Source organism: Pelobates fuscus, unplaced genomic scaffold (genome assembly GCF_036172605.1).
Source record: "Pelobates fuscus isolate aPelFus1 unplaced genomic scaffold, aPelFus1.pri scaffold_48, whole genome shotgun sequence".
Classification (NCBI taxonomy): Eukaryota; Metazoa; Chordata; class Amphibia; order Anura; family Pelobatidae; genus Pelobates; species Pelobates fuscus.
The window spans coordinates 112,482-138,886 of record NW_026961960.1 but is presented as its reverse complement, the minus strand read 5'-3'; the positions used below and the strand labels follow the sequence as shown (position 1 = coordinate 138,886).

General features: G+C 42.2%; 1 protein-coding gene across 1 annotated transcript in view; it reads left to right on the top strand.

The window, feature by feature from the left end:
• Nucleotides 1-1,852: 1,852 nt before the first annotated feature.
• Nucleotides 1,853-26,405, top strand: part of LOC134585284 (complement factor H-like) — a gene marked incomplete at its 3' end in the record, with an annotated part of 134,487 nt that continues 109,934 nt past the window's right edge. Inside the window, exons 1-3 of the mRNA XM_063440701.1 lie at nucleotides 1,853-1,991; nucleotides 8,109-8,279; nucleotides 9,117-9,293. Coding sequence (XP_063296771.1) covers nucleotides 1,853-1,991; nucleotides 8,109-8,279; nucleotides 9,117-9,293 — 487 coding nt within the window. The remainder of the gene's footprint in view (nucleotides 1,992-8,108; nucleotides 8,280-9,116; nucleotides 9,294-26,405) is intronic.

The following is a 26,405-nucleotide window of genomic DNA, read 5'->3' as shown; positions in this document are numbered from 1 at the left end:
ACTGGCTGGGAGACACAGGGATACTGAGACACTTGAGGACATTGTGTCCCTAGTGTATGTCTCCTCATGTCTCCCAGTGTCTTCAAGTTTCTCAGTGTCCCCATGTGTGTCTGTTTCACCATGTCTCAGTGTCCCCATGTGTGTCTGTATCCCCATGTCCCCTAGTGTCTCAGTGTCCCCGTTTGTTTCAGTGTGTGTCCATGTCTCTGTGTCCCCGTGTCTCAGCGTCCCCAGAGGTCTCCATGTGTCCCCATGTCTCATAATGTCCCCTAGTGTCTCAGTGTCCCCATGTCTCCCTGCAACCTTTACCCCATCCCTCACTTCTCTGAGCTGGGAGCTGCTGTCTGGACTCTCTGTGCTGTGTTGCTGCTCCCCCGCAGATCAGTGAGTAGAGTGATGCTGTAACTTCCTATCCCTGCCTCTCTCCACACACACAGCAACCTCTACTGGACTGTAATGGTATTGCAGAGTAATCTCTGTTTATACTGATAAAAATACCGGCATTTGTATTGCCGGTATTACTGCAATATCGACACCAGCCAGGCAACCTCCAAAAAAAAAAAATATTTTTTTTTTTAAATCAATGGGCCTATTCCATGGGCCTGGGCCTGGAGCTGCAGCCCCATCAGCCCCTATGTTAATCCGCCCCTGCTGCCCACACTTTGATAATATCATAAAATGCATTACATTAGTCGCCTCATAATCACATGATTTCCTCATAATTCCTGATCTGGTCATGAGTCATCCAACAAGTGAACAAAATACCTTTCCTGTAAAATGGAGGTTCTGGCAATTCTGTGTTTGAGTCAGTAAATGGGAAATTACTGAAACTGTGTTTTCACACTTAACTGTAAAGAAATTGTAGATTATGCTAGCTTTAGTGTACCTATAATCTTAATTTTATTAATGACAGGAGGCGAGTATTTGCTTAAGTCTCTCTTTACTAGAACTCCACAGCAGCACAGAAAAAACAACCAATCAGAAAAAAAATAGGTATTATAAAACTCCTCTCCCCATGCATCATTTCCTCTTTCAAGCTGCGACAAAAACAGAACCAAATGCAGAAAACACATAGGGGAAGAAACAAAGTCCTAGATACAAAGAATACAACAATGTCCACCATCCGAGAAGAACTGCCAATCCAGATAGCGTTGATGGACTGTAAACTGAAACGAGAGAACAAAATAGAATCGAATAGGTTGGTTAGCTAATGAAATGTACTCTGAACAAACATATAGTCACCCAGTGCAACAACCAGAAAATACCATAATATAATACAGAAATCCGAACCCTACTATGAAAAACAGACATAAGAACAAGTGACAGGTAGCAGAGACAACAAGCAGAGTTGCATATGTACCTATGAAACCAAACTATAAAATGAAACAAAGGAGGGTTAAGAATGGGCGGGAAATACTCGCCTCCTGTCATTAAAAAAATTAAGATTATAGGTACACTAAAGCTAGCATAAGCTACAATTTTATAACATGACAGGAGGCTTCGTATTTGCTATTTTAACGCTCAGTCAACAAATCCAACACTGTTTGTTTCGCTGGTACCTATTCGGGGATATATTAGAGCAATCTTAAATAGACCTTCCAACTGCGAGGTGACAGTAGGTGGATCTATGAGAATGCCAACTGACAAGGCACCCCGAAATACGGAAAAAACACACTCCACTGGTTTATCCAGTGTACGTGGGGTTGTGACCTGTTTCCTAGCAGCCGGTCCATGAGCTGCCAAGCTGATCTATTAGTAAATTTCCTGTAGGTGTAAAATGCCGAAGGTCATTTGCGGACTTTAGGGCCGCAAAAGGAAAACTGACATCAGGCCTCGACTCTTGATGTGGAAGATGGCTCCTTCAATCATGCCAGGGGCACCCGGTGATGTGGTCTTGCAGGCAAATCTCCAATCTCAAGTAACGCATGAAGTCTACCACCAATTCCGTAATAGAATCGAGCAGGGTCTTTCGTTTACTCATGACCTACTCGGTGAGTCGTCTCCTCCGAGAATGCATTTATATACAGGCAAGAGTGCGGTCAAAACTAGCTGTATCCTGAGTGATTCCAGTATTCCAAATGTACTGTGTGACCCACGACTGCGGTAGGGAAGGAAACTCCCAGAGGACGTCCAATCAGGGTCTGAACTGAACTTGTGAAGTGAAACGGTGGTCGACTACCCTGGGGATTGTGAATCCTGGAATATCCAAAAGGAGGAGAACGTAACCAGGGTTGAGGTTTCCATCCAGCTATATCATCATCGAAGAGTGATAAGACGTCCAGATCCAATGGTAATTGGGACCTGTATAACGAAAAAGAGTCCTCACGTACTGTAGTGAGAGAGTGAAATAATCCGATACGATCCTGATCCATGCCTGACCTGTCAAAATACGTGTATGGAACTCCTGGTCTGTACGCCACCTACAAGATAGGGTATAATATAATGAGTCCCTAGGTCCCTGCACCCCTGACTGTCCGGGTACGATCTCCAAGAGTAGGCCCTAGGCCAAGGAACCCAGGAAAGTGAATTTGATAAATTAAGTCAAAGCATCCCTATATAGGAATACCTCCCTTTAGCTTGGAGTCCCGCGGACTCATAGTGTTCTCCAATACGTAAGCAAGACGTAAAGTCCCTTCACTCACAACAGGACTTCCAGATAGCAGATATATAACGAAACACGGATCTAGTTTCAATCGTCCGAAGCAGGTGTTGTCCGGTTTAAGAACGTCGGCAGCCATATCCGAGCCTGCTACCCATCCTGAGTAGTATTATTATTATTATTATTATTGCAATTTATATAGCGCCAACAGATTCCGTAGCGCTTTACAATATTATGAGAAGGGATTTAACTATAGATAGGACAATTACAAATAAACTTACAGGAACAATAGGTTGAAGAGGACCCTGCTCGATCGAGCTTACATTCTATAGGAGGTGGGTGTAAAACACATTAGGACAGGAATTTGCAATGTACTCCAGTGGTAGGTTGCGTCCTGACTTGTGACGTCCATGTCGGAGTAGGGGACACACATCGTTCCTCCATAGAGTCCAAGTAGGTATCCTTGCTGACAGTTGAATAGGTGGGTTAGCGAGAAACCCCAATACGGTTCCCGTGAGGGATTTAGGGTATAGAAGGAGGGCCATCCAAGAATGTTCCCAGAGGAGTGGAGGTAGTCCAATCATCTTATTCCAAGATTGTTAACGACCAGTGAAAACAAGTCGATCGAGGACTCCGGTCTTTCCATGCGATCCATGCGTACGGCGTAGCTGCAGACCGGGCTGTGGGCCTTCCCTAGTCTTTTTAGCCGAGCACGGCGGTGCACATTTGCTCTACGAAGGCCTCAGGCTCTCGTGTCACCTTGACATGGGAAAGAACTGTCTGTGCAGTTCGTTCGCAATGGTCTGCATAACCTGAACCTAGAGGAGGGTTTCTCTACCCTTGCCCAGTTGTTATGGAGCATTGTCTCCCTTACGTACCGGTGAGATACTATACCCCTGTACCAGAGCCGAATCATCAGCGGTGAACTCGGTATGTGGTACGCACCTCTATATTGGATTGAGAGCAGGAGGGACGTCCCTCTATGCAGACATTGTTGTCATGTACAGGACAAGCCTGTGTGATGAACAAATGGATGACACCGTAGTGTGTTGAGTGTATGAGAGAGAGCTGCAGTCTCTAATAATGTAGCTGAACTCCGTGTTAGCATCCGGCTGATATCACGAGTGGGCTGCACCCGTTAAAAGCAAAAGTTAGAGTCTACCTCCGTGTCCGTTTCCTTCTATGAGAGTGTGTCACACTCGAAGTATGTCCTCTGTATCCCTCTCAGTATCGGGCTGAGGTTGAAGGAGGGCCACGCCCTCTAATAATGAAGCAGTGTCCAGTTCACTAAATGAGAGGGGTTCACTCTATACTTGTGTAAATAAAAATATCGATCTCGGGTCGAGGAGATGGAGGGCCACACCCTCTAGTAATCCAAACTAGAGTCCATATCAGAAAGATACAAAAAAGGTTTCAGGCCCAATTGGTGTTGCCACCCCTTGGGTCCTCTACCCTTTAGTGTGTTTGGTTGCAGTAAATTACCTGTGGTTCAAAAACAGGTACCCTTTGCGTTCTCCAATATAGTGAATATACAAAAGAAAACAAAAATATATACAAATGATTGTGCAGTATATTAAACAATGTGGTAAGAAATTGAGTGAGTTCAATTATGTCTACACTCACATTTTTTAGAGCCTTTTCAAGTGAATTAGGCTCTAAACTTGTGCACGTCTGTGTCTTTAAAGGTAGATCACACAACCCCTCTCTCCAAGTTGGATGGTGTATTCTCCTCTCCACTCGTTGTATGAAAGACACAGAATTAACAAGCTAAGTGTAGCATCCTTTGCAATTTTTTGTGAGTTTTTAAAAAAATGAGATTAAAATGCTCACCTTGCTTAGAGCCTTTTGGTAACTGGCTCTAAGTATGCAGACCTAGTGTCAATTTGTGGGGTGACACTGCCCCTTCCCTGGAATCACTGGTACTGGATACAGTTGGTAGTAAAAAGTAGGTGAATTTATTACAATATATAAATAATCAATATAAAATACTTTCTAGAAAATAAAAAACAAATAAGAACAAATATATTAAGAGTATTAGTGGTTTCCAATAAAAATATTCAGTCCACTTAAAAGCTAAAACGCGTTTCGCCGGTAAAACGGCTTCCTCAGTCAGCTTGTAAAAGACTTCCTGGTTCTCTGTCCTTTTAAATCTGTAAAAACCCGCCTAAAATGCGTCCTTCCAATCGGGGTGGTCCTTCCGATCACCTGACGTGGCTAAGCAGCCGTCGCGTCACTTCCGGTTTTTCGGCACTACAGGATCCAGAGTGCTTTGCGTCCAGCGCGTCACTTCCGGTTTTCGTCCGGTCGTTTATGGGGATTGTAGTCCGAAATTGGCAATTAATCAAGTCCATATTTGGAGCCTATTTGGCTCAATTTCAATAATAGAATGAAAATAAAAGAAAGAAGTGTACAGTTAGATGTTCTTATGCATACTCTTTATATATAACACGGAAATAACGCTTATCTAGCTTATTTTTTGCATTTCCATTAAAGTTATTCCGTTTTTTATATATAATCCTATCTTTGAAATGCACAAAACCCTTTTTTGTAAACCTTTTTAATTTAAAGACATACAGGTTATTTAAATATGATAGGAAAAGGTGACTTGTGCTTAGGATGTGCTTTTTCTACATAGATCATATTTTCTGTAACATGACATTTTAGAGTCCATATCAGACCCAGGGTGACCCTGCAGGGTTCACCATCTAATAACAAAAGCGTAGGACTTGGATCTCGAGGAGGGACCCTCTCTGGCCACGAGACCTTTCTCTGAATCCCTCACCTAAGAGGTGGGATCCACTGGTAATAAACCAGACTGATGGTAGACGGAGTAGGATACCACCTCTGGCTGTGTCCATCTTAAATAATAAAAATGGGCAATGAGAGAAAGCAACCTTTGAAAACAATGACGGAGTCTACCAACGGACCGCCTGGATCCCGTGCGCGCGTCGGCAGTCTGAGGAAAGCTGGAGACGTTGTCTGCACTCCACGAGGGCCCAGGAGGTCTTAAGTCAGGCCCCTTGATGACCTGAGAGATAGGAAAAAGGAAGGCACGAAAAACAAAACAATAATAAAAGTAGATAAGGGTAAATACGTAACTCGGATAGAAGGCCGGAAAACAAGTCAAGATAGTCCAACTGAACAGGGCCAGGAGCTAACCCGACGCAGGAATAACTACCGATATCTAAGATGGATACCGGAAGGCAGTTAGAGGGTTAGTTGCTAAAGACAAGGGAACACCATGTCCCCCTGTTGGGGTCTGAGTACTGGTCCCTGCCTGTGTGAAATTCTCCTGAGGCATGAGGTTTTAGGGCCTTCACCCTTCCCACCATACTCAGGTGGCCTTATACTGGTGTCCTCTTGGATAGTATGGCAGTGGTACTTGCCTGGGCACCTACCTATCTCCATGTCAATAGTGGGTACTGGGTTTTCCTCAGTGATATTCCCCCAGGCCTGCGGCCAAAGGGGGTTCGGCACCGATAGATCAAGCCAACAAGGGCGCTGATAGAGCAGGCCCGTCAGAAGGGCACAGGTCTAGCAGGCCAATCAAAGCAAAGGGGCACAGACATAGCAGGCCAATCAAAGGGGCACAGACATAGCAGGCCAATCAATGGGGCACAGACATAGCAGGCCAATCCATGGGGCACAGACATAGCAGGCCAATCAATGGGGCACAGACATAACAGGCTAATCCATGGGGCACAGACATAGCAGGCCAATCAATGGGGCACAGACATAGCAGGCCAATCAATGGGGCACAGACGTAGCAGGCCAATCAATGGGGCACAGACATAGCAGGCCCGTGATAGGGGCATAGACAGAGCCGGTCGTATATGTGTGTAGCGTTCCAACAGCAGTAAGGCCCATCTGTGTGGGTAGAGTCCCCTATATATATGTGCAATGAAACAGGGAAACCTTGGGTGGAAAACTTTAATATGCAAAAAAAACACCAGCAGTGTAGAATGTGTTTATAACAGTATTTTACATAATACCTCTGGATTAAGTGCTATTATGTCTCCAGTCTAATATAACAGATGTTTCAGCCACTGGTGCTGAATATTTTATACAGGGAACTGGCATATCTGTAATGTTTGGTCAAAGACAGAGGTATCCAAACTGCAGGAACCTCAGAGCAGTACAGGGTGTACTGCCTATAGCCTATCCTCCAGCCCAACAAAGAAATATATATATATATATATATATATATATATATATATATATATATAAATATGGCGTCATCTTGAGCTATAGACTAACCCTGAGCAGGGTGGATGGGCCCTCATATGCTGTAATAAGGTTCCAGCTGTGAGCTGAATCCGGCCTTGATACACAGAGGGGAAGAAAGCCCCTCAAACGGACCTCCAACGAGAAGGTATACACAGGGGAGGGGCCGCGAGCGATCGCACCCTCCCCCGCCCGGTCGGACACACACGTCTGCAGGCGGAGGCTGCCTGGTACTTCTGCTCGCTCACAAGTACCCCTGCGGCCGGAAAAAAGCACATGGGACCGCCGGAGATGAACTCCGCGGTCCAGGAGCTCGGGTGATCGGGTAGATGCCGTCAGCCTCCTGAAGCCCCAGAGCAGCACACACACACACCGCCAGACATAAGGACAAAGGCGAAAAAAAAAAAAAAAAAATATATATATATATATATATATATATACACAAAGTGGGAAACTGAAAGGGGGGACAAGCTTACGGGGATAGAGTTAGACAGAAGGACCCCAAAGACCCCCCCCCCCCAATCAAAAAAATAGGTAATAACAGTGATAGCCTGAAGTAGAAGTAATAAAGCTGTATGTGTAAGGCAAAATCTCAAAAGGGCAAAATCAAATATTCAATATATAGGCATAAAAATCCCACAAGGGTAAAATAAAATACTAAATATGGAAGAAAAATCCAACAAGGACAATATTAAATACTGAAAATATCAGACTAAATTCCACAAGGACAATAAAAATACTGAATACATATAGCAATAAAATCCCACAAGGGCAATCTAAAATACTGAAAATATAGCAATAAAATCTCACAAGAACAATACAAAATACTGACTATATAAGCAATAAAATCCCAAAGCCACCAACTAGAAGCAGGAGGCAGTGGTACTCTGACCTGTACTGATGCGGAGCAGCAAAGAAAGAGGAAATGGTGCATGGGGAGAGAAGTTTTATAGTACCTAACTTTTTTCTGATTGATTGTTTTTTCTGTGCTGCTGTGGAGTTCTAGTAAAGAGATACTTTCTGTCATGTTATAAATTAACTTCTTTAGTTGCAATAATATTTTAGACAGGAGTCAGGATACAGATGGGGCGGTACTGTGCATTTTGTGCCTTAGATATACCACTTACATAATAACACAAATGTGTATTGTGTCACTCCATGAAGTATCTTCTATATTTTCTGAATATTCTAATATATTTTGAATATTCTAAATCTTCAGATGTATGTTCTGCTTTATTCAAATATCAGACTTTTTTTAACGTGTCTAATTTATTTTTTTCTTCAGCAATTACTTGCAAAAAACCAATGATCACAAATGGAAGAGTAGAAAATCCTAAAGAAATCTACAATGAGGGTGAAAAACTACCTTTCAAATGCAATAAAAAATATAAACCATACAGGAGTGAAGACGTGATTTGCAATGCAAATGGTTGGAGTCCTGAGCCTTTATGTGAAGGTTTGTATAGGTTATATTTAGGGCCAGTGCTATCAATAGGCAGATTAGGCAAGGGTGGCTTTATAATTTGTGTCCTAGAATTGAGTAATTACTTTATTGTTCTTTTGGTTCAAGGGAAACTTTGTTCAAATGTGTCAAACTTATAAGTATGCGGTCTGGAGCTAAAAACATTCTAATGAACTAAAGTCGACGAAAAGTAATATATAGTTTGCCGCCCACACAATAACCAGTCATTTTAAAAATTATTTTTATATTCATGTAATAGTCGCATTGGGCATGCTATGAAAGGATCACATTGTTGTCACAAAACATAAATCAAAGCATTTCACAATTAGTGAGTGGAGTCTAGCCATGGCAAGTTTGAAATGGACCTACATTGTCCAATAACAGGGGCGTTTCTCTTAGTTTCCCCTCTCCCTCTTACCCATATAGCTCAGTTTCAGACAAGTCCTTTAATGACAGAAATAGGGCATAATTATATTTACCTGCTTTTTCATCTTGTAGAGTCAAACTCAAAGATAAAGATTTTGAACGAGACAGTTGTCTCAAAGAGACGCATGTTTCATAAACTGAAGGGCGTAAGAGTTCTTAGGATGTTCAAGTGCATGAACAGTTCAAAGGGAATGCTAGTCTTCCCACAAAATGTAATTGATAATGGGTTGGGCTTATGGCACTGATGCTCTCCAAAAAGAAGAAAAATAGAAAGTGGGAGATTTCATCGACAGTTTCAAATAAACTGTTATTTATGGTTCTTGGATTGTCCATGAAAAGCAAAACGATGTAGACCTTCAATAAACTAAAATGCTTTTTTTTGTTGTTTGTTTATTTTTACATTAGACGTAAGCTGCTATCCTGACTATGTGGCAAATGGTAAAGTAGAGAAGACTAAGGAAATATACAAGGAGGGTGACACCATGGTTTTAAACTGTAATTATGGATACCAAATTGAATTCTCTCCAAACGAACCTCGAAAATGCACAGCAAATGGCTGGTTTCCTCCTCTAAAGTGCATCAGTAAGTACATCTATATATTCAAAGAAAAATATTTGCATATCTTCTCCTGCTCTGTCAACAATGTTTTGAGCTCTTCAGAGCATTAGAACTAGTACCGGATGCTGCTACTCTATTCAGAATGTTTCCTTTCATTATTTAACTGTATATCAATGGTATATAAAGAAAATAACTAACAATTAATGCGGATGCTACTTACAGTAAAAGTAAATCAAGTGACCTAATTCTTAATATAAAAAAAATATAGAAAAATCAATAAAACAAATATCATTTATAAAAAAAGTCAATACAATCAAATATGTTCATTACATAATCTTTTCAAAAAACACCTTACAAAGAAGTAGGGTCATTAGCAATGGCGGTAAAATAAAAGGGAAATCACTATAGTAGTTAGAGGCATAACCTGCTTGTCAAACAAGATATGTGTGTAAAATGTGAGTTCTGTTAACCAAACATTCTAAAGCTGCTGTAGCATGGCACTGGAACACTAATGAACAGATCCATAGGAACTGAAACGTACATAGAGACATTAGTGGCCATCTACCAAGACACTATCAAGATCCATGAATGATAATTTGATTTGTGAGGTCTGTGTGGTGTAGAAAACATGACAGCCAACTGTTCCCTATCTTTGGCCTCCTTCATTTTGAGTAACTCAGAACTGATGGCAATCTCCAATGCCATACTCATGAAAGCTAACACAGGTGTTTTGGTTGTGCAGCTCAATGAGGCTATTAACCCCTTAAGGACGGAGCCAAATGTACACGTTGTGAACGAAACAAAATGTAAACAAAACCTGGCATTTGCGCTATATGTCTGTCTAACCGTAATTGACCTCTTTCATATTAAATGCACCCCCCCACACTTATTATATATCATTTTATTCAGGGGAAACATGGCTTTCATTTAATATCAAATATTTAGCTATGAAACATAATTTAATATGAAAAAATGGGAGAAAATGAGAAATGTTGTTATTTTTTAGTTCTACATTACATTTTAACTGTCAACGTCATAATACTGTTTGCTTTTACTGCAATAAAATACACATATTTGTATTCAGCAAAGTCTCACGTGTAAAACAGTACCCCCTATGTACAGGTTTTATGGTGTTTTGGGAAGTTACAGGGTCAAATATAGCACGTTACATTTGAAATTGAAATTTGCCAGATTGGTTACGTTGCCTTTGGGACTTTATAGTAGCCCAGGAATGAAATTTACACCCAAAATGGCATACCATTTGCAATAGTAGACAACCCAAGGTATTGCAAATGGGGTATGTCCAGTCTTTTTTAGTAGCCATTTGGTCACAAACACTGGCCAAAGTTAGCGTTAGTATTTGTTTGTGTGTGAAAAATGCAAAAAACGCCAATTTTGGCTAGTGTTTGTGACTAAGTGGCTACTATAAAGACTGGATATACCCACTTTGCAATACCTTGGGTTGTCTACTATTGCAAATGGTATGCCATCATAGGGGTAATTTTCATTCTTGGGCTACCATAGGGTCTCAAAGGCAACGTACCCAATCTGGCAAATTTTTATGTGAAAAAAATGAAACACAAGCCATATATTTGACGCTGTAACTTTTGAAAACCCCATAAAACCTGTACTGTTGTACTCGGGACACTTCGCTGAACACAAATATTTGTGTTTCAAAACAGTAAAATGTATCGCAGCAATAATATCGTCCGTGTAAGAGCTCTTTGTGCGTGAAAAATAAAAAAAAACGTAACTTTTACTGGCGATATCATCGTTGTAATACATTTTACTGTTTTGAAACACTAATATTTGTGTTCAGCGAAGTCCCGCGAGTAGAACAGTACCCCCCATGTACAGGTTTTATGGTGTCTTAGAAAGTTATAGGGTTAAATATTGTGCTAGCAAATTAAATTCCCTTTACTTTCGGCATGGGTTGTCAGGCAGGTCCCGCTAATTGTAATTAATTAAGATACCCAATTATGTAAAAATATTGCATAAATATATATGTACAATTAATATATGTGTATATATATATATATATATATATATATACTTTTTTAAAAATATTTTTATTTATATATAGGTATATATATATAGTGATATATACGTATATATTTATGTATATAGATATATATATTATTTCGTTCTACGTGTTTTTTGATATAAATATATATATTAATATCACAATACAGTTAGAACTAAATAACACACATCTATATATTTTGTAATTATTTTTTTTAATTATTTTATTTATTTTATTTTTTAACATATTTACATATTGATTTTTTTTATATTATATATAAATATAAATATAACAGTAATTATATATATATATTTAATCAGTATCAGTCTACGTGTAATTTGATATTAATATATATATATATATATATATATATATATATATATATATATATATATATATATATATATATATATAGGAAACATGGGGGGATGGTCGCACTCACCTAAACATGCTTAAATGGGGTGCTGCTGTGGGCCATATTATACAATAAACAATACACAAGATCCAGCGCACTCTCCTATCCACTAAACAGCAACTTCAATGTTGACAGATTTTATTAGTTTGTAAAAGTTTTTTTTTAAAAACACCTAATCTAGGCAACAAAAATTGTAAAATACACCTATACAGTGTACGTGTGTGTATGTATATGTGTATATATATATACTTAGATCATATATATATATATATATATAATATATATATATATATATGATCTAAGTATATATTATTATATTTTTACACTTTTAACATTTATTTTATTTTATTTTCAGCCAGCAGGGGGACCACCTGTCATTACAGGCAGTCCCCCTGCTGGCAATACAGAAGCCAGCTATCCCTGCCATGTGATTGTGAGGTCCTCGCAAGGACTGAGTAGAATTATTCCCTTCAGGCTTTTTTCAGTAAACACTGTCTTTTCAGAAAATTTAATGTTTACATTACAGCCTGATAACTCCACTGGCTACTCCTCAGATGGCTGCTAGATGTGCTTCCTGGGGCAGTGTCTCCACCCTATGCATGCAGACACTGAACTTTTATTGATTCAATGCATCTCTATGATGAGATGCTGATTGGCCAGGGTTGTGTTTGACTTGTGCTGGCTCTGCCCCTGATCTGCCTCCTTGACAGTCTCAGACAATCCTATAGGAAAGCATTGTGCTTGGCTCACATAATCACTTATGATGATGTCAGCTGTAAGCAGGCAGATCAGGGGCAGAGGCAGCAGCTGCAGACTTGAATACAAGTATGATTTTACTATATGTAGGGGAGGCAAGGAGGAGCCAGGAGGGGCAAGGGGGGGAGAGGGGGTAGATGGTGGTATTAACACTATAGGGTCAGGAATACAGGTTTGTGTTCCTGATCCTATAGTGTTCCCTTAAGTTGTAACCTATCAAGATCTGCTCTAAATATTTGGGCAGAGCTGAGTGGGTCCAAGCATTAGAAAGTGAGATTGAAAACTCATTTCAGCAACATAGATGTACTGTCCACCTGTTGACACAGCTTTTACAAATCCTGTATAAGCTTTAACAGGATCTTTCTATTTGTAGAAGCGGTGTCATCAGGTGAAGAGCATGTCTATTTTGCTGACATGAGTTTTTAATCTCAATTTCCATGCTCATTTACAGATCTAATATTCTCTGTTTTTCCTTAAATGTAGCTAAGCCCTACCCAAAGACAACATGAATTTGTTAGAGGAGCCTATGGTGAACCGCTGGACTCTCTCTATATTGGTCTCCCTATATATATGACCATTTTAAGGACCAGTAAGTCCTCTTCATTCTCTGGACATTATACATTCTCTTCCTAACAGTATCTTGACCCACTTGCAATGCTGGATGCCCTGCAGACCTGTCTTTTTTTTTGTTTCCAGAGCCTAAATTACAATTTTTTTCACCCAGCCCTCAGTTACCCAACGTGTTCTCTGTATGGGCTCACAGGCTCCCTACTCAGTCCAATTGCGGATTGCTCCCTTTATTAATTTCAACAAGTCTACAGCTGGGACCTGGGTACCCATATTGGACTGCTTTGGGAGCTTGGTACGGTGTCCTGGAGATTTTTCTATTCGTTCAGGTTATTTCTTTTTTTTGTTATATCAGAGCTAGGTATTAGTATCTCCATCTTTTAATATTAAATTTTACTTTCATACCATATTCATCATTTGTTAGTATCAATCTTTATTCTTTTTTTACCTTTACTCCACTTTATTATTTCAATGTTCTATTTCTACCTCAAACTCAAATTATCACTCACTCACTCATGCACACCCAGACAAAAACACACACACACAAAAAAATATATAGATAAGTCTCTAACTATATTTCATTGACTTTTCTGTTTCTAATCTCTTGCTCCACACGGTGAGGAATAAGAACTACATTAACTATTTTTCTCTTTGTCATTTCCAATTTCTATGCCATCTTACTTTCTCCTTTCTCTGTCTCCTTATCCCCCTTTCTCTTTCCTTTCCTATTTTTCCTCTTGCACTTCATTGCCCTCTTAATTGTGTTAATACTTATTTAGCCAAGGACTCCAAAGGATATTAAATGTATCCACTGTATTATAATTCAGATAAAATCCCCTTTCCATCTCTCCTTGAAACTTTACCTGATTTCTATCCATATTCCAGCATATTTTTTCTTTTGATTTCCAATTTTGCGCTATAGAAATTTTCATAGCTAAAAGGATTTGTATAATCATATATCTATCCTTAGATTCGAATTCTCCCAAATCCATGTGTAGCAATGCCCTCTTTGCAGTTGGAGCCATCTTTATTTTCAATATCTCCGAGATAACAACAAAGATTGTTTTCCAGACATCAATTATCTGACTACTATCCCACCATATTTGCAAATAACTACCATTTTGATCCCCACATCTCGCATAATGTATTCTCTGTGCTCTTGAATTTTGCTAATATGGTAGTTACTAAATACCATCTGTAATTCAGTTTTAGATGTTTTTCTTGTAATGTTAAACAATGCGTGACAGTTCCTAATATACGTGAGACTGTTTACCCATTCTTTGCTGTCTAAGGTTACTTGCAATTCACTTTGCCATGCTAATAACACTCTTGCCCCTTGTTTTGGGGTGAACATTATTCTATGAATCATCTTAATTATACCTGGTTGAGATTTAATATAAAAAAAATTATTTAGATGCTCATTTACTCCATTTTCATCCTTTTTGTATAGGTGCACTCTGATATAGTTATTAATTCTTAACCAAGAAAAATATTGAGCATTTGAAAGATCTAATTCTTTACATAATGTGCTTTTAGTCTTGAGTTTGTCCCCTATTAATAAGTGTCTGATTTTGATTCTATATATCATGTGAAGTTTTTACCACTATATTTTTAATATTTGTTTCTAGACCTATAAGAGGTATTTTTGATAACTTTATCTTTTATTAATTTTTTTTTCTTAAACCTCATCCATCCATTATCTAGATATTTTTTAACCTCCTGATAGTGAGCCCATAGAATATTTTCTAAATTGTTGATTTTTAGTAATTCAGATTTTATCAAGTACCAATCTTCTTGTTTACCATTATCTATTTGAAATTTATGAGCTTGAGTAACCGTCACTACATTAGCATAGTCTTCCATTTTAGGTAAACTAAAACCTCCTTGATGAACCGTAGTATATAATATGTTTCTGCAGATACTAGGTTTTTTCCCCAGCCATATTAACTTTTCTGTAATTTTTTTTAAGTAATCGCAATATTTTATGGATATGAAAGACCTGAACTCCCTCGTGCCACTCTAGGGGGTTTCCTCTTCCAAGTATGAGCATTTATGATACTCTGAATTTGCTTAAGTAATTTGTTGGAAAGTGCTATAGGTAATGTTCTGAAAAGATATAATATCTGAGGTAATATCATCATTTTAATGAGATTTATGCGTCCCAGCCATGAAATCTCCAAAGCCTCCCATTTTGCCATTGTATTTTTAATTTGTTGAAGCATTGGATAGTGATTTACTTTAGTTAATGTTTTAGCTGCTTTAGTGAGTTTAACTCCCAAATATTTTATAAATGAGGTACGCCAGTCAAAATTATATTGTAACTTCAATTTATCTATTCGGGTTTGTTGTAATTTAATAGGTACGCCTGTGTTTTAGTTACATTATTTTTATAGTACGATACCTGCCCATACTCTATTAGCAATTTGATCAGTGCTGGTAGGGAAGACTCCGGATCTTTAATAAAAAGCAGAATATCATCCGCAAACAGCGCTATTTTTCTAATGCCCCCTGGTGTAATCAGACCTTTAATGCTAGTATCGTGTTTAATAATTCTTACTACAGGTTCCATACATATAATAAAAATAAGAGGGGAAAGGGGACAGCCTTGACGAGAACCATTACCTATTCTTATTTTATCAGAAAAGAAGCCAGTGTTAAGCACTCTTGCGGACGGATTTTGATATAATGCTAATATGCTGACTCGAAAAGCTGATGGGAAGCCCATTTTAGTAAGCGTAAGTGACATATACCCCCAATGCAGGCGGTCAAACGCTTTTTCAGCGTCTAATGCTAAAATTAATCCTTGTTGTGATGAAGTGTTTACCCATTCCACCAAGTTCACAAAATGTCTGGTATTATCCCCTATCTGTCTCCCAGGTATAAACCCTGCTTGCTCCTCCGAGATGAGATCTGGAAGGAGGTATTTAATCCGTGAAGCTATTAATTTAGCGTAAAGCTTAAGATCCGTATTAAGTAGGGATATCGGTCTAAAATTTTCACTCTGTGTAGGTGATTTATTAAGTTTAGGTAAAATATGTGCTTCCAACATTTCTTGGGGAATGGCACCAGTGTCTTTTATATAGTTAAAAAGTTTCGTAAGAATTTGGGTCAATTGTTTTTCTAATTTTATATAAAAATTATTTGAGAACCCATCAGGCCCAGGAGCCTTATGCTTAGAAAGAGAATTTATTGCTGTTACTACCTCTTCTTCCTCAAATGATTTTTCGAGAAAGGTACATTGAAATGGTGTTAACCTATGTAGAGGGACCCTCTCTAAAAATTCTGTATCTCCTCCTCCGTTGGTTGATGTGTATTAGTATCTTTCTCTAGTTGATAAAGCATTGAATAGTAAGTTGTCAATTCATTTGCTATATCCTGAGGATTATATAATTTATCACTCCTTTTAGAGACTATATAAGGGATTTTAACTTGTAATTTTTTTTGTTTAACTTTATTAGCTAAAAGTCTACCAGCTTTATTTCCCATGACATAATGTGATTGGTTTAATAGTCTTATATGTTTCCCTGTTTCCGAAAGTTGTAAATCATGTAAGGCTGACCTAATCATCATCAATTGTGAATGTGAACGTGAGGTAGGAGCAGCTTTATTTATGGCCTCCACCTTAGTCAACTCCTGTTCTAATTTACTCATTTCCTGTAAGCGTGATCTCTTTACCCGTGCTCCTTGCTGTATTAACATGCCTCTTATGACTGCCTTGTGGGCTAGCCATTGGGTAGTAACATTAGTCTGGCATTTAGCATGATTTCTAAAAAACATCTCTACCTGAGATTGCAACTTTGGGAGGTATTCATTAGCATCTAATAAACTATCATTTAAACGCCATGCACTTTTCCCCCTTACGGAAAATGGCACCTTTATCTTAATACTTAAAGGCGCGTGGTCTGACCACGTTATTGGACCTATTTGTGCACTAATTACGGAGGGCAGGGTTTTGATATCCACCAGACATAGATCTATTCTAGTAAAAGTCTTATGTACAGTTGAATAGTAAGTAAAGTCTCTCTCACTTGGGTAGAGATTGCGCCATAGATCATAATAGTCAAAATCTTGCAGTAAAGTCCTCAAATATTGACCAAGGTGGACTGATAACTGTTTCGGTGGTTTATCCTCTACTCTTTTAATATCGAAAGAAGGGTCCGGAACACAGTTAAAATCACTGCAAATAAATACATGTCCTGCCTTATATTGTTCTATCTTTCGAAAAAAGCCATAGTGAGAAATGATTTTTGCTTATCATTTGGTGCATATAATGACACTATAGTTACTGATAATCCATTTAATAATCCAACCAAAATCAGCAGTCTCCCATCTTTTCTAACATATTGTTTGTCAGGAGTAAAGGACCAATCGCTGTGAAAATAAATTGATACCCCTTCAGTTTTAGTCGTGAACATTGAATGATAGCTTTGAGGGTAATGTTTAATATTAAATTTAGGTGGGTTCTTAGCACACAGATGTGTCTCTTGAAGACATACCACTGCTGCTTTTGATTTCAACATTTCATGCTCTAACATTCTGTGTTTATGAGGGCTATTTAGACCTTTAACATTTAAAGTAAGTATAGTTAAATGATTGTCCATGGTCCCAATTCATTTATTCCTCATTATCCAATATGCAATATGCAAATACAGATGCGTAATATTTTGTTGGTTCTCTAGATAGTGGAGTGACCCAGGAAAGGGCAAGGTAACCACATACAAATATAAAAATAAAATTAAAAATTAAATTAAAAATAGAAAAAAAAAAATAAAGGGGGGGGAGAACAACTTAAGTATATACACAGCGCCATACTATTCCCTAGCGCTCTACCTGAATGAAATGTAAGCGGGTAATACATTCCCGACCTATTCCTCATCCAAGGAGCGTGTCTGCTGACTAATCGAAGTGCATGCAACCTTTAATTATTTAAAGTCCCCATCCCGCTACCTCTTTAGTTATACAAAGTACCCGCCTAGCGGATTAACCTAAAGTTTTAATACATAATTGTATAAACTCTCCCTTTCTCTTTTTTTTAACATTATGCTATAACCTAAGAGAATATATACAATCCATATCCAGTTCATCAACAATCCGTACCTTATTTCCACTAATAATCATCATTAGTATCATATAAACAGCGCCGTCAGTATATTTCAGTGCTCCATTAGCATCTTAGCTTAGCTAATGCTTCTTAATTAATTATTCAAAGTAGCAATGATATCCCACGCTTAGATTCAATTCAAATAATATACTACATTGCCCAAATTAGACCTTATATATATTAAACTTATTGTTGTGGTGTAAGCATTGAGTTTATAGTTCACAAAACAGTAGATAAATTAGGTATACCAAATAGGTTATCTAATATTTACCCAAATTAGCTCAGTATTTATACATTATTTACATAATTTACACATTGTATCATTATTTCCGTCTTATTATCTGTGTTAACATTCTATATGCATTATAACTGTCATAATGAGTTCCCCATATACTTAAAGAGTGGTTTTTTTTTTGTCCATTACAATTATGTTGTGATTTGTACTTGTGTTATAATTAGAAATGTCCCGAACGGTTCGCTGGCGAATAGTTCCTGACGAACATGGCTTGTTCGCGTTCGCCACGGGTAGCGAACATATGCGATGTTCGGTTCGCCCCCTATTCGTTATCATTGAGTAAACTTTGACCCTGTACCTCACAGTCAGCAGACACATCCCAGCTAATCAGCAGCAGACCCTCCCTCCCAGACCCTTCCATCTCCTGGACAGCATCCATTTTAGATTCATTCGGAAGCTGCATTCTTTTTTTTTTTTTATTCTTTATTTTTATTTTGGTTGTGCATAAAATAACATTGGGCTTGCACAGCTCCAACAGCTGTTGCAAGCATTTCTTTGACAGGCATTACAAACATAACATGGTATAGTGGGTACAGCATTTATATCTATATTTGCTTTGTTATCTGGTGCCGCACTCTAGCAGCCCATGAGGGCGTAAGATTAACCAGCTATTGTCCCGTACGGGCATAAGACAGACAGTACAGTATTGCTCGCTAGTTGCCCATGCGGGTGTAGGGAACAAACAGTAAGATATATCACTCTGGTAACTCATGTGACGTTAAAGGTAAGGCACAGTGATAATGCTCTCTGGTAACTAATGTGATGTTAAAGGGACACTCCAGGCACCCAGACCACTTCTGCTCATTGGAGTGGTCTGGGTGCCAACTCCCACTACTCCTAACCCTGTAAGTGTAATTATTGCAGTTTTTTTATAAACTGCAATAATTACCTTGCAGGGTTAACTCCACCTCTAGTGGCTGTCAACTAGACAGCCACTAGAGGTCTCTTCCTGGTCCATAGCACAGGAAACCTGTGCTAGGGCATCGCTGGACGTCCTCACGCTTTGTGAGGACCTCCAGCGTCGCTCAAATCCCCATAGGAAAGCATTGAATTTCGTTTTCAATGCTTTCCTATGGGGAGACCTAATGCGCATGCGCGGAATTGCCGCGCATGCGCATTAGGTCTCCTCGGCCGGTGGGCAGGATCAGTCTCGCCCGCCGGCCGGCTGACGGAGCTAGTAGGAGGAGTGGCGCGGAGGAGGAGACAGCGGCGAGGGACATCGCCGCTGCCTCAGGTAAGTGACTGAAGGGGTTTTCACCCCTTCAGTAACTGGGGATTGGTGGGTGGGAGGGAGAGGGACCCTCCAGTGCGAGGAAAACGGATCGTTTTCCTGGCACTGGAGTTTCCCTTTAATGATAAAGCACAGTGATAATTCTCTCTGGTAACTAATGTGATGTTAATGATAAAGCACAGTGATAATGCTCTCTGGTAACTCATGTGAAGTTAAAGGTAAAGCACAGTGATAATGCTCTCTGGTAACTCATGTGAAGTTAAACGTGAAGCACAGTTATAATGCTCTCTGGTAACTCATGTGGGGTTAAAAGTAGAACACAGTGACAATGCTCTCTGGTAACTCATGTGGGGTGAAAAGTAAAGCACAGTGATAATGCTCTCTGGTAACTCATGTGAAGTTAAAGGTGAAGCACTGTGATAATGCTCTCTGGTAACTCATGTGAAGTTAAAGGTGAAGCACTGTGATAATGCTCTCTGGTAACTTATGTGGGGTGAAAAGTAGAACACAGTGACAATGCTCTCTGGTAACTTATGTGGGGTGAAAAGTAAAGCACAGTGACAATGCTCTCTGGTAACTCATGTGGAGTTAAAAGTAGAGCACAGTGGGAATGCTCCCTGGTAACTCCTGTGGTGATAGGATATACACATTGTTAGTAACTCTTGTGAGTTTAGGTTATGCCCAGTGGTAGCGTACGTTAGCGGTTGATGCATGGTTCCAGTAAACACATCTATAGTACATATTAGCGACTCAATTAAAATTAGTGTAGGCACTCTGGGGAGACATGTAGGCAGTTCTTGTTGAGATGTATTAAACACTTTGGTAGCACACTGTAGCGTCTCATGGAAAGTCAAAACAACGTAAGCACTTTAGTGGTGTGCGTTAGCCCCTCAAGTGAGTTATTTATATGCGCAGGGCTCGCGGCCTGCACTCATGGGGTAGTGGCTGGCTGCTCATTGGAACATGTGAGCAGTTTATATGAATATAATATTATATATTATAATTATATATTATAGGAATAGTACTACTTAATGTTACGACACTCGCCGCCTGGAGAGTGAAGCCGCCGTTTAGCCGATAATCCCCTTTCTCCAGAAATGCAGTTCCCGCATAACCGATCATAAGACTCCCGACCGGAGCATACGAATGCGGCAACTCCCGATCAGCAATCCATCCGAAATCCTTCCACAGCTAGAAATAAACGAAAACGCTGTCCCAATAGTCAATCCCTCCACAAACGAGACAAAGCTCCGTTTTGAAGGTCAAGCAGAATGTGTTTAATGGGGGCTACCTGCCCAGTATTTATGCAGGTCTCCACCAGGTAGACACTCCCCTAGGGGACCTGGTGGAAGACTGTAAAATATATTTAACAGTAGCCAATCGCAGTGGCCATAACACAAGCCCTCCCCATTTTACCCATAAGACATTTCTTCCTATCCCGGAGATAATTAGGGAGAAATCTAATTAACTCCGAGGATAGGAACCATCGCCATTTTAAACACAAACATACAAAATGCAATAAAATACATAAAATCCGAAATACCGAAGATATAGTGTTCGTGCAACATATCCCCAGATAGCCTGAATCTGAAGGCATATTCCTGCCGAATAGCGCTCAGATCCGATGTACACAGTCCAATCGCCATGGAGTCAAAGTCTCTCATAAGTCTTTCGGTGTACGAATGACTCCATGGGCCGGCTATCTGGGTAAGTCCATACGGATGAAGAAAACCCCCGAACGGAACAGGGTTCGTATGCCTCCAAGGGAATAGAAGGAGGGACGGCCGTCTCCAGCGGTGTTCGGTAGATAAAGAGTCCGTTTTTAGATCCATGGGTTTTGCACCGAACACCGCTGATTCGCCTCGTGTCCAAAATGGCCGCCGCCTCGTGGTCGGCATACGAACGACGACCACCCGTATGAAATGGAATGGAGAGGTGTTTGCGGTTAACCACAGCGTTCTAATTTGTGGTCAAGGTGTTAATGAGCCGCACACTCCTCTCCTGGGTGGCCGATGTTCGGTAGTTTTATTCGGTACTTTAGGAAACGAAAAACCAATAGCGTACGGACAGGAAATCCACGAATCCCATGGAAACAGATGAACCCGCAATACAGGTCTATGCAGTAGGGTTCGTCACACGGCTCCCCCCTTGTGGAACACTCCGGCAGACCCGGCTTGGCCCTTTAGCGGGTCAACGTGGGGATGACCGGACTAGGAAGTAGCAAGGACGTCGGTTTGCCGGGATAACCCATCTGCATTCCCATTCTGCTTACCGGGTCGGTAACTGATGGTGAAGTTATATGGCTGTAATGCTAAACTCCACCGCAGCAGTCTACCATTGTCTCCCGAGACCCGGTTAAGCCAAACAAGGGGATTGTGGTCCGTGATAAGGGAAAATTCCTGTCCATACAAATAGGGGCTCAATTTCTTCAATGCCCAGACCAGGGCCAAACACTCTTTCTCTACTGCCGCATAACTCACTTCCCGGGGTAACAGCTTTCGACTGAGGTATGCGACAGGGTGTTCTCCTCCATCTTCCCCGACCTGGCTTAGCACAGCCCCCAGTCCATACATGGAAGCATCTGTATGGACGAGAAAACGTTTGTTAGGAAGTGGGGCAGCCAGGACAGGGGCATTCATGAGGGCCTGCTTAAGTGCTTGAAACGCAGCTTCACAAGCTGGAGACCACAGGACCTGTTTAGGGAGGTTCTTCTTAGTCAGGTCTGTCAGGGGTTTAGCTATCGAGCTATAGTCGGGGACAAAGCGTCTGTAATACCCTGCAGTCCCTAAGAAGGCCAATACTTGGGTCTTGGTTATAGGTGTGGGCCAGTTCGCTACTGCCTCTATCTTGGCCGGCTCTGGTCTCTGGCTCCCACACCCTACCCTGTGACCCAAGTATTGTACCTCAGCCATACCTAGATGACACTTCTCTGGCTTTAACGTCAGGCCAGCGGCCCGAATTTTATCCAGTACTACCCCTATGTGTACCAGGTGTTCCTCCCAGGACTCACTGTAGATCGCAATATCATCCAGGTATGCACAAGCAAAGTCCTGGAAGCCATCAAGGAGCCTATCCACCATTCGTTGGAAGGTAGCTGGGGCGTTCTTCATCCCAAATGGCATAACCTTAAATTGGTATAAGCCAAAGGGGGTGACGAAGGCCGACTTGGGGATGGCGTCCTTGGCCAGGGGAATCTGCCAGTAGCCCTTACACAGGTCTATGGTGGTCAGGTAGCGTCCCCTGGCAATGCGGTCTAATAACTCGTCTACCCGTGGCATCGGGTAGGCGTCAGTGGTGGTCCGCTCGTTGAGCCTCCTGTAGTCCACACAGAACCGGGTGGTCCCATCTTTCTTAGGCACCAGGACTACAGGGGAGGCCCAAGGGCTATCGGAGTGCTCGATGACCCCAAGCTGGGTCATCTCCTCTATCTCCTTCCGCATTCCTTCTCGGACTGCTTCAGGGATACGGTAAGGGGGCTGTCGTAAGGGGTTCTGTCCAGGGGTCTCTACCTTATGTACAGCTAGGGTAGTGTAGCCGGGTTCTTGGGAGAACGTCGCCTGCTTCTCCCACAGAAGCTGTTTCGCCTGTTCCTTCTCCGTGGGGCTTAACCTGTCCCCTAGCTGTACGAGCTCAGTCAGATCCGTCTGGGCACCTCTGGCTAATAGGTCGGGTAGGGGTAAGCTTTCGGTATCGTCTGCAGCGGGGGCACACACTGCGGCTATATCCTCCGGTCGTTCCTGATATTCCTTTAGCATGTTCACATGAAAGGATCGCTGGATCCTGTCATCTGAACAGCTGGCTATAAGGTACGTAGTATCGCACACCTGGGCTAATACTTTATACGGGCCCTGCCAAGATGCCTGCATCTTGTTCGCCTTCACAGGTTTGAGCACTAGTACCTTCTGCCCAACCTGGAATACTCGCTGTCGGGCACCCCGATCATACCATTCCTTCTGTCTCCCCTGGGCCACCCGGAGATTCTCCCTTGCCATCAGAGACAGTTTCTCCATGCGGTCCCGAAGTTCCAGAACATACGGTACTATGGGGGTACCTTCCTGCTCTGTCTCCCCCTCCCAGTGGCCTCTAATGAGATCTAGAGGTCCGCGGACCCTTCTCCCATAAAGCAGCTCAAAGGGGGAGAACCCAGTAGATTCCTGGGGCACCTCTCTGTAGGCAAACAACAGATGAGGCAGGAATCGCTCCCAGTCTCGGCAAGTGTCAGAAAAGGTCCTCAGCATCTGTTTGAGGGTGCCATTAAATCGCTCGCAGAGACCGTTAGTCTGTGGATGGTATGGGGAACTAAGTATCGGTTTAATGCCGCATACCCTCCACAGCTGCTGGGTGAGCACAGCGGTAAATTGGGTTCCCTGGTCAGAGAGAATCTCTTGAGGGAACCCGACCCTGGTAAAAATCCTAACCAGGGCATCAGCAACTGTCTCTGCCTCTATGTTAGACAGCGCCACTGCCTCTGGATAGCGAGTGGCATAGTCCACCACGGTGAGAATGTATTTCTTACCAGATGGACTAGCCCTGGCCAGTGGACCCACAATATCAACGGCTATGCGGGCAAAGGGCTCCCCAATAATAGGCATCGACATAAGCCTACCTTTTGGGTGGTCCCCCCGCTTCCCTACCCGTTGACAAGTGTCACACGTGCTACAATATATCCGCACAGCCTGGTTAATTCCTGGCCAAAAGAAATTCTGCATAATCCTATGGCCTGTGCGGCGGGACCCTAGATGTCCGGCTAGCGGGACATCATGCCCTATCCGCAGAATCTCTCGCCGGTATTTCGCGGGCACTACCAGCTGTCGATTCGGCGGAGGGGCAACACTTTTCTGGGATGGCTTAGGGATCCGATATAACCTGTCCCCTACCCACTCATACCGCTCCCCCTCTGCTCCCTCCTCTCCAGTGTCTGCTCTGCCTCTATACCTCTGGAGAGATGGGTCTGTCTGGGTTTCCCTCCCGAACTCCTCCGGGGAATCCCAACTAGCTAACGTCGGCCCTGGGGTGTCAGTCGGGGAATCGGTCCTTACCTGGGTCTCAGCAGCAGGTGGGCCGGTTCCAGCAGCACGGGTCTGAGCACGGGTAGTCACTGGGTTGGCTTCGCCAGGTCCCATAGTAGCATAGGCGGAAATCAAAGGGGCCAAATCATTTCCCAGCAAAACATCGGCAGGCAAGTCCTTCATAACCCCCACATTCACATGTCCAGCTCCCGCTCCCCAGTCCAAATGAACCCGGGCAACAGGCAGACGGAACACGGCGCCTCCTGCCACCCTTACTGCCACAGTGTTCCCGGTGTGTTGGTGTTCCGAAACCAGGTTCTTTTGGAGCAAGGTCATCGTAGCCCCGGTGTCTCTTAGACCAGTGACCTCTTTCCCGTTCAACTTAACGGTCTGTCTGTGGTGTTGGCGGTTGTCCTGCTGAGCTGCGTGAACTGGGTCTGCTTCGTGCAGGAAACCCCAAAACTCCTCCTGCTCCAGGCAGTGAGCAGAAGGCTGAGGTGGTTGCTGGGCTCCGCCGGCTGGGTTTCTCCAGGATGGTGCTTGGTTGGCGTGGTTTAAAGGGCATTCTGGTTTTTTATGTCCCATCTGCTTGCACCCAAAGCACTGGACCTGGTTGGAGTAACCCCGTTTGTTGAATCGGGCTGACTGCCCATGGTTGGTTGCTGGCGGTATAGCGGGGGTACGTTGTGCTGGGGGGTGATATAGGTTGGTGGTTGGAGGTGCTGCCGGTTTGTATTCCACTCGGGCAGGGACCTTGGCTGCTGTCTGATCGAGCTTACGGGCATCAGTGTATTCGTCAGCCAGACGAGCAGCTTCGTGGAAGGTAGCGGGTTTACGGTCCCTGACCCACTCTCGAACTCCTGCAGGTAATTTGTCAAAGCAGTGTTCTAGCAGGAACACTTGCAGCACCTCTTCCCCAGTTACCGCTCGACATCCTGTCATCCAGTGGGCTGCCGTGCGGTGTACCCGGCATGCCCATTCCACATAGGAATCACCAGCCTGTTTATTATTGTCCCGGAATCGCCTCCGGTACGCCTCAGGGGTAACAGCGTACCGGGTCAAAAGAGCATCTTTTACTGTCCGGTAGCTAGTGAGTTCCTCCTCTGGGATGGCCCGAAAAGCTTCACTAGCCCGGCCGGATAATTTCCCAGAGAGGATAGGAACCCATTCTTCTGCGGGTACCTGGTGTAAAGCACACTGTCGTTCAAAGTCCGCCAGGAACCCGTCTATCTCTCCTTCAGTCTCAATAAAGTTTTTAAAAGCAGCAAATGGTACCTTTTTCTTCCCATTGTTATTATGGGGTACCTCTGCTGCTGCAGCTCCGCTTCTCTGGAGCGCCTGTTGTGCTGTTACTGCGGCTTGTACTTGAACCACAATATCCGCTGCAGGGTTGGGGCCAAAGTGTGCCAGCCTGATCTGAACTGCCCGGTTAAACGCTATTTCCTCGGGTGTTAGATCCAGCAGGCCAGGCACATTAGCTATCTCCCTTCCCTGTGCTGTATCCATCTCCACCAATATAGCAATAATCTCTCTTTTCTTGAGATTGCTCGCTGATCGTCCTCTGCGCTCCAAAATGTCTTTAAGGGTAGCACGCCTTAACTCCTCATATTGCATTTCCAATCCGGGGTGTGTAGCTGGCCTTCAGGGCGGTGGGATTCATCCCGTCGCTTGCCACCAGTTGTTACGACACTCGCCGCCTGGAGAGTGAAGCCGCCGTTTAGCCGATAATCCCCTTTCTC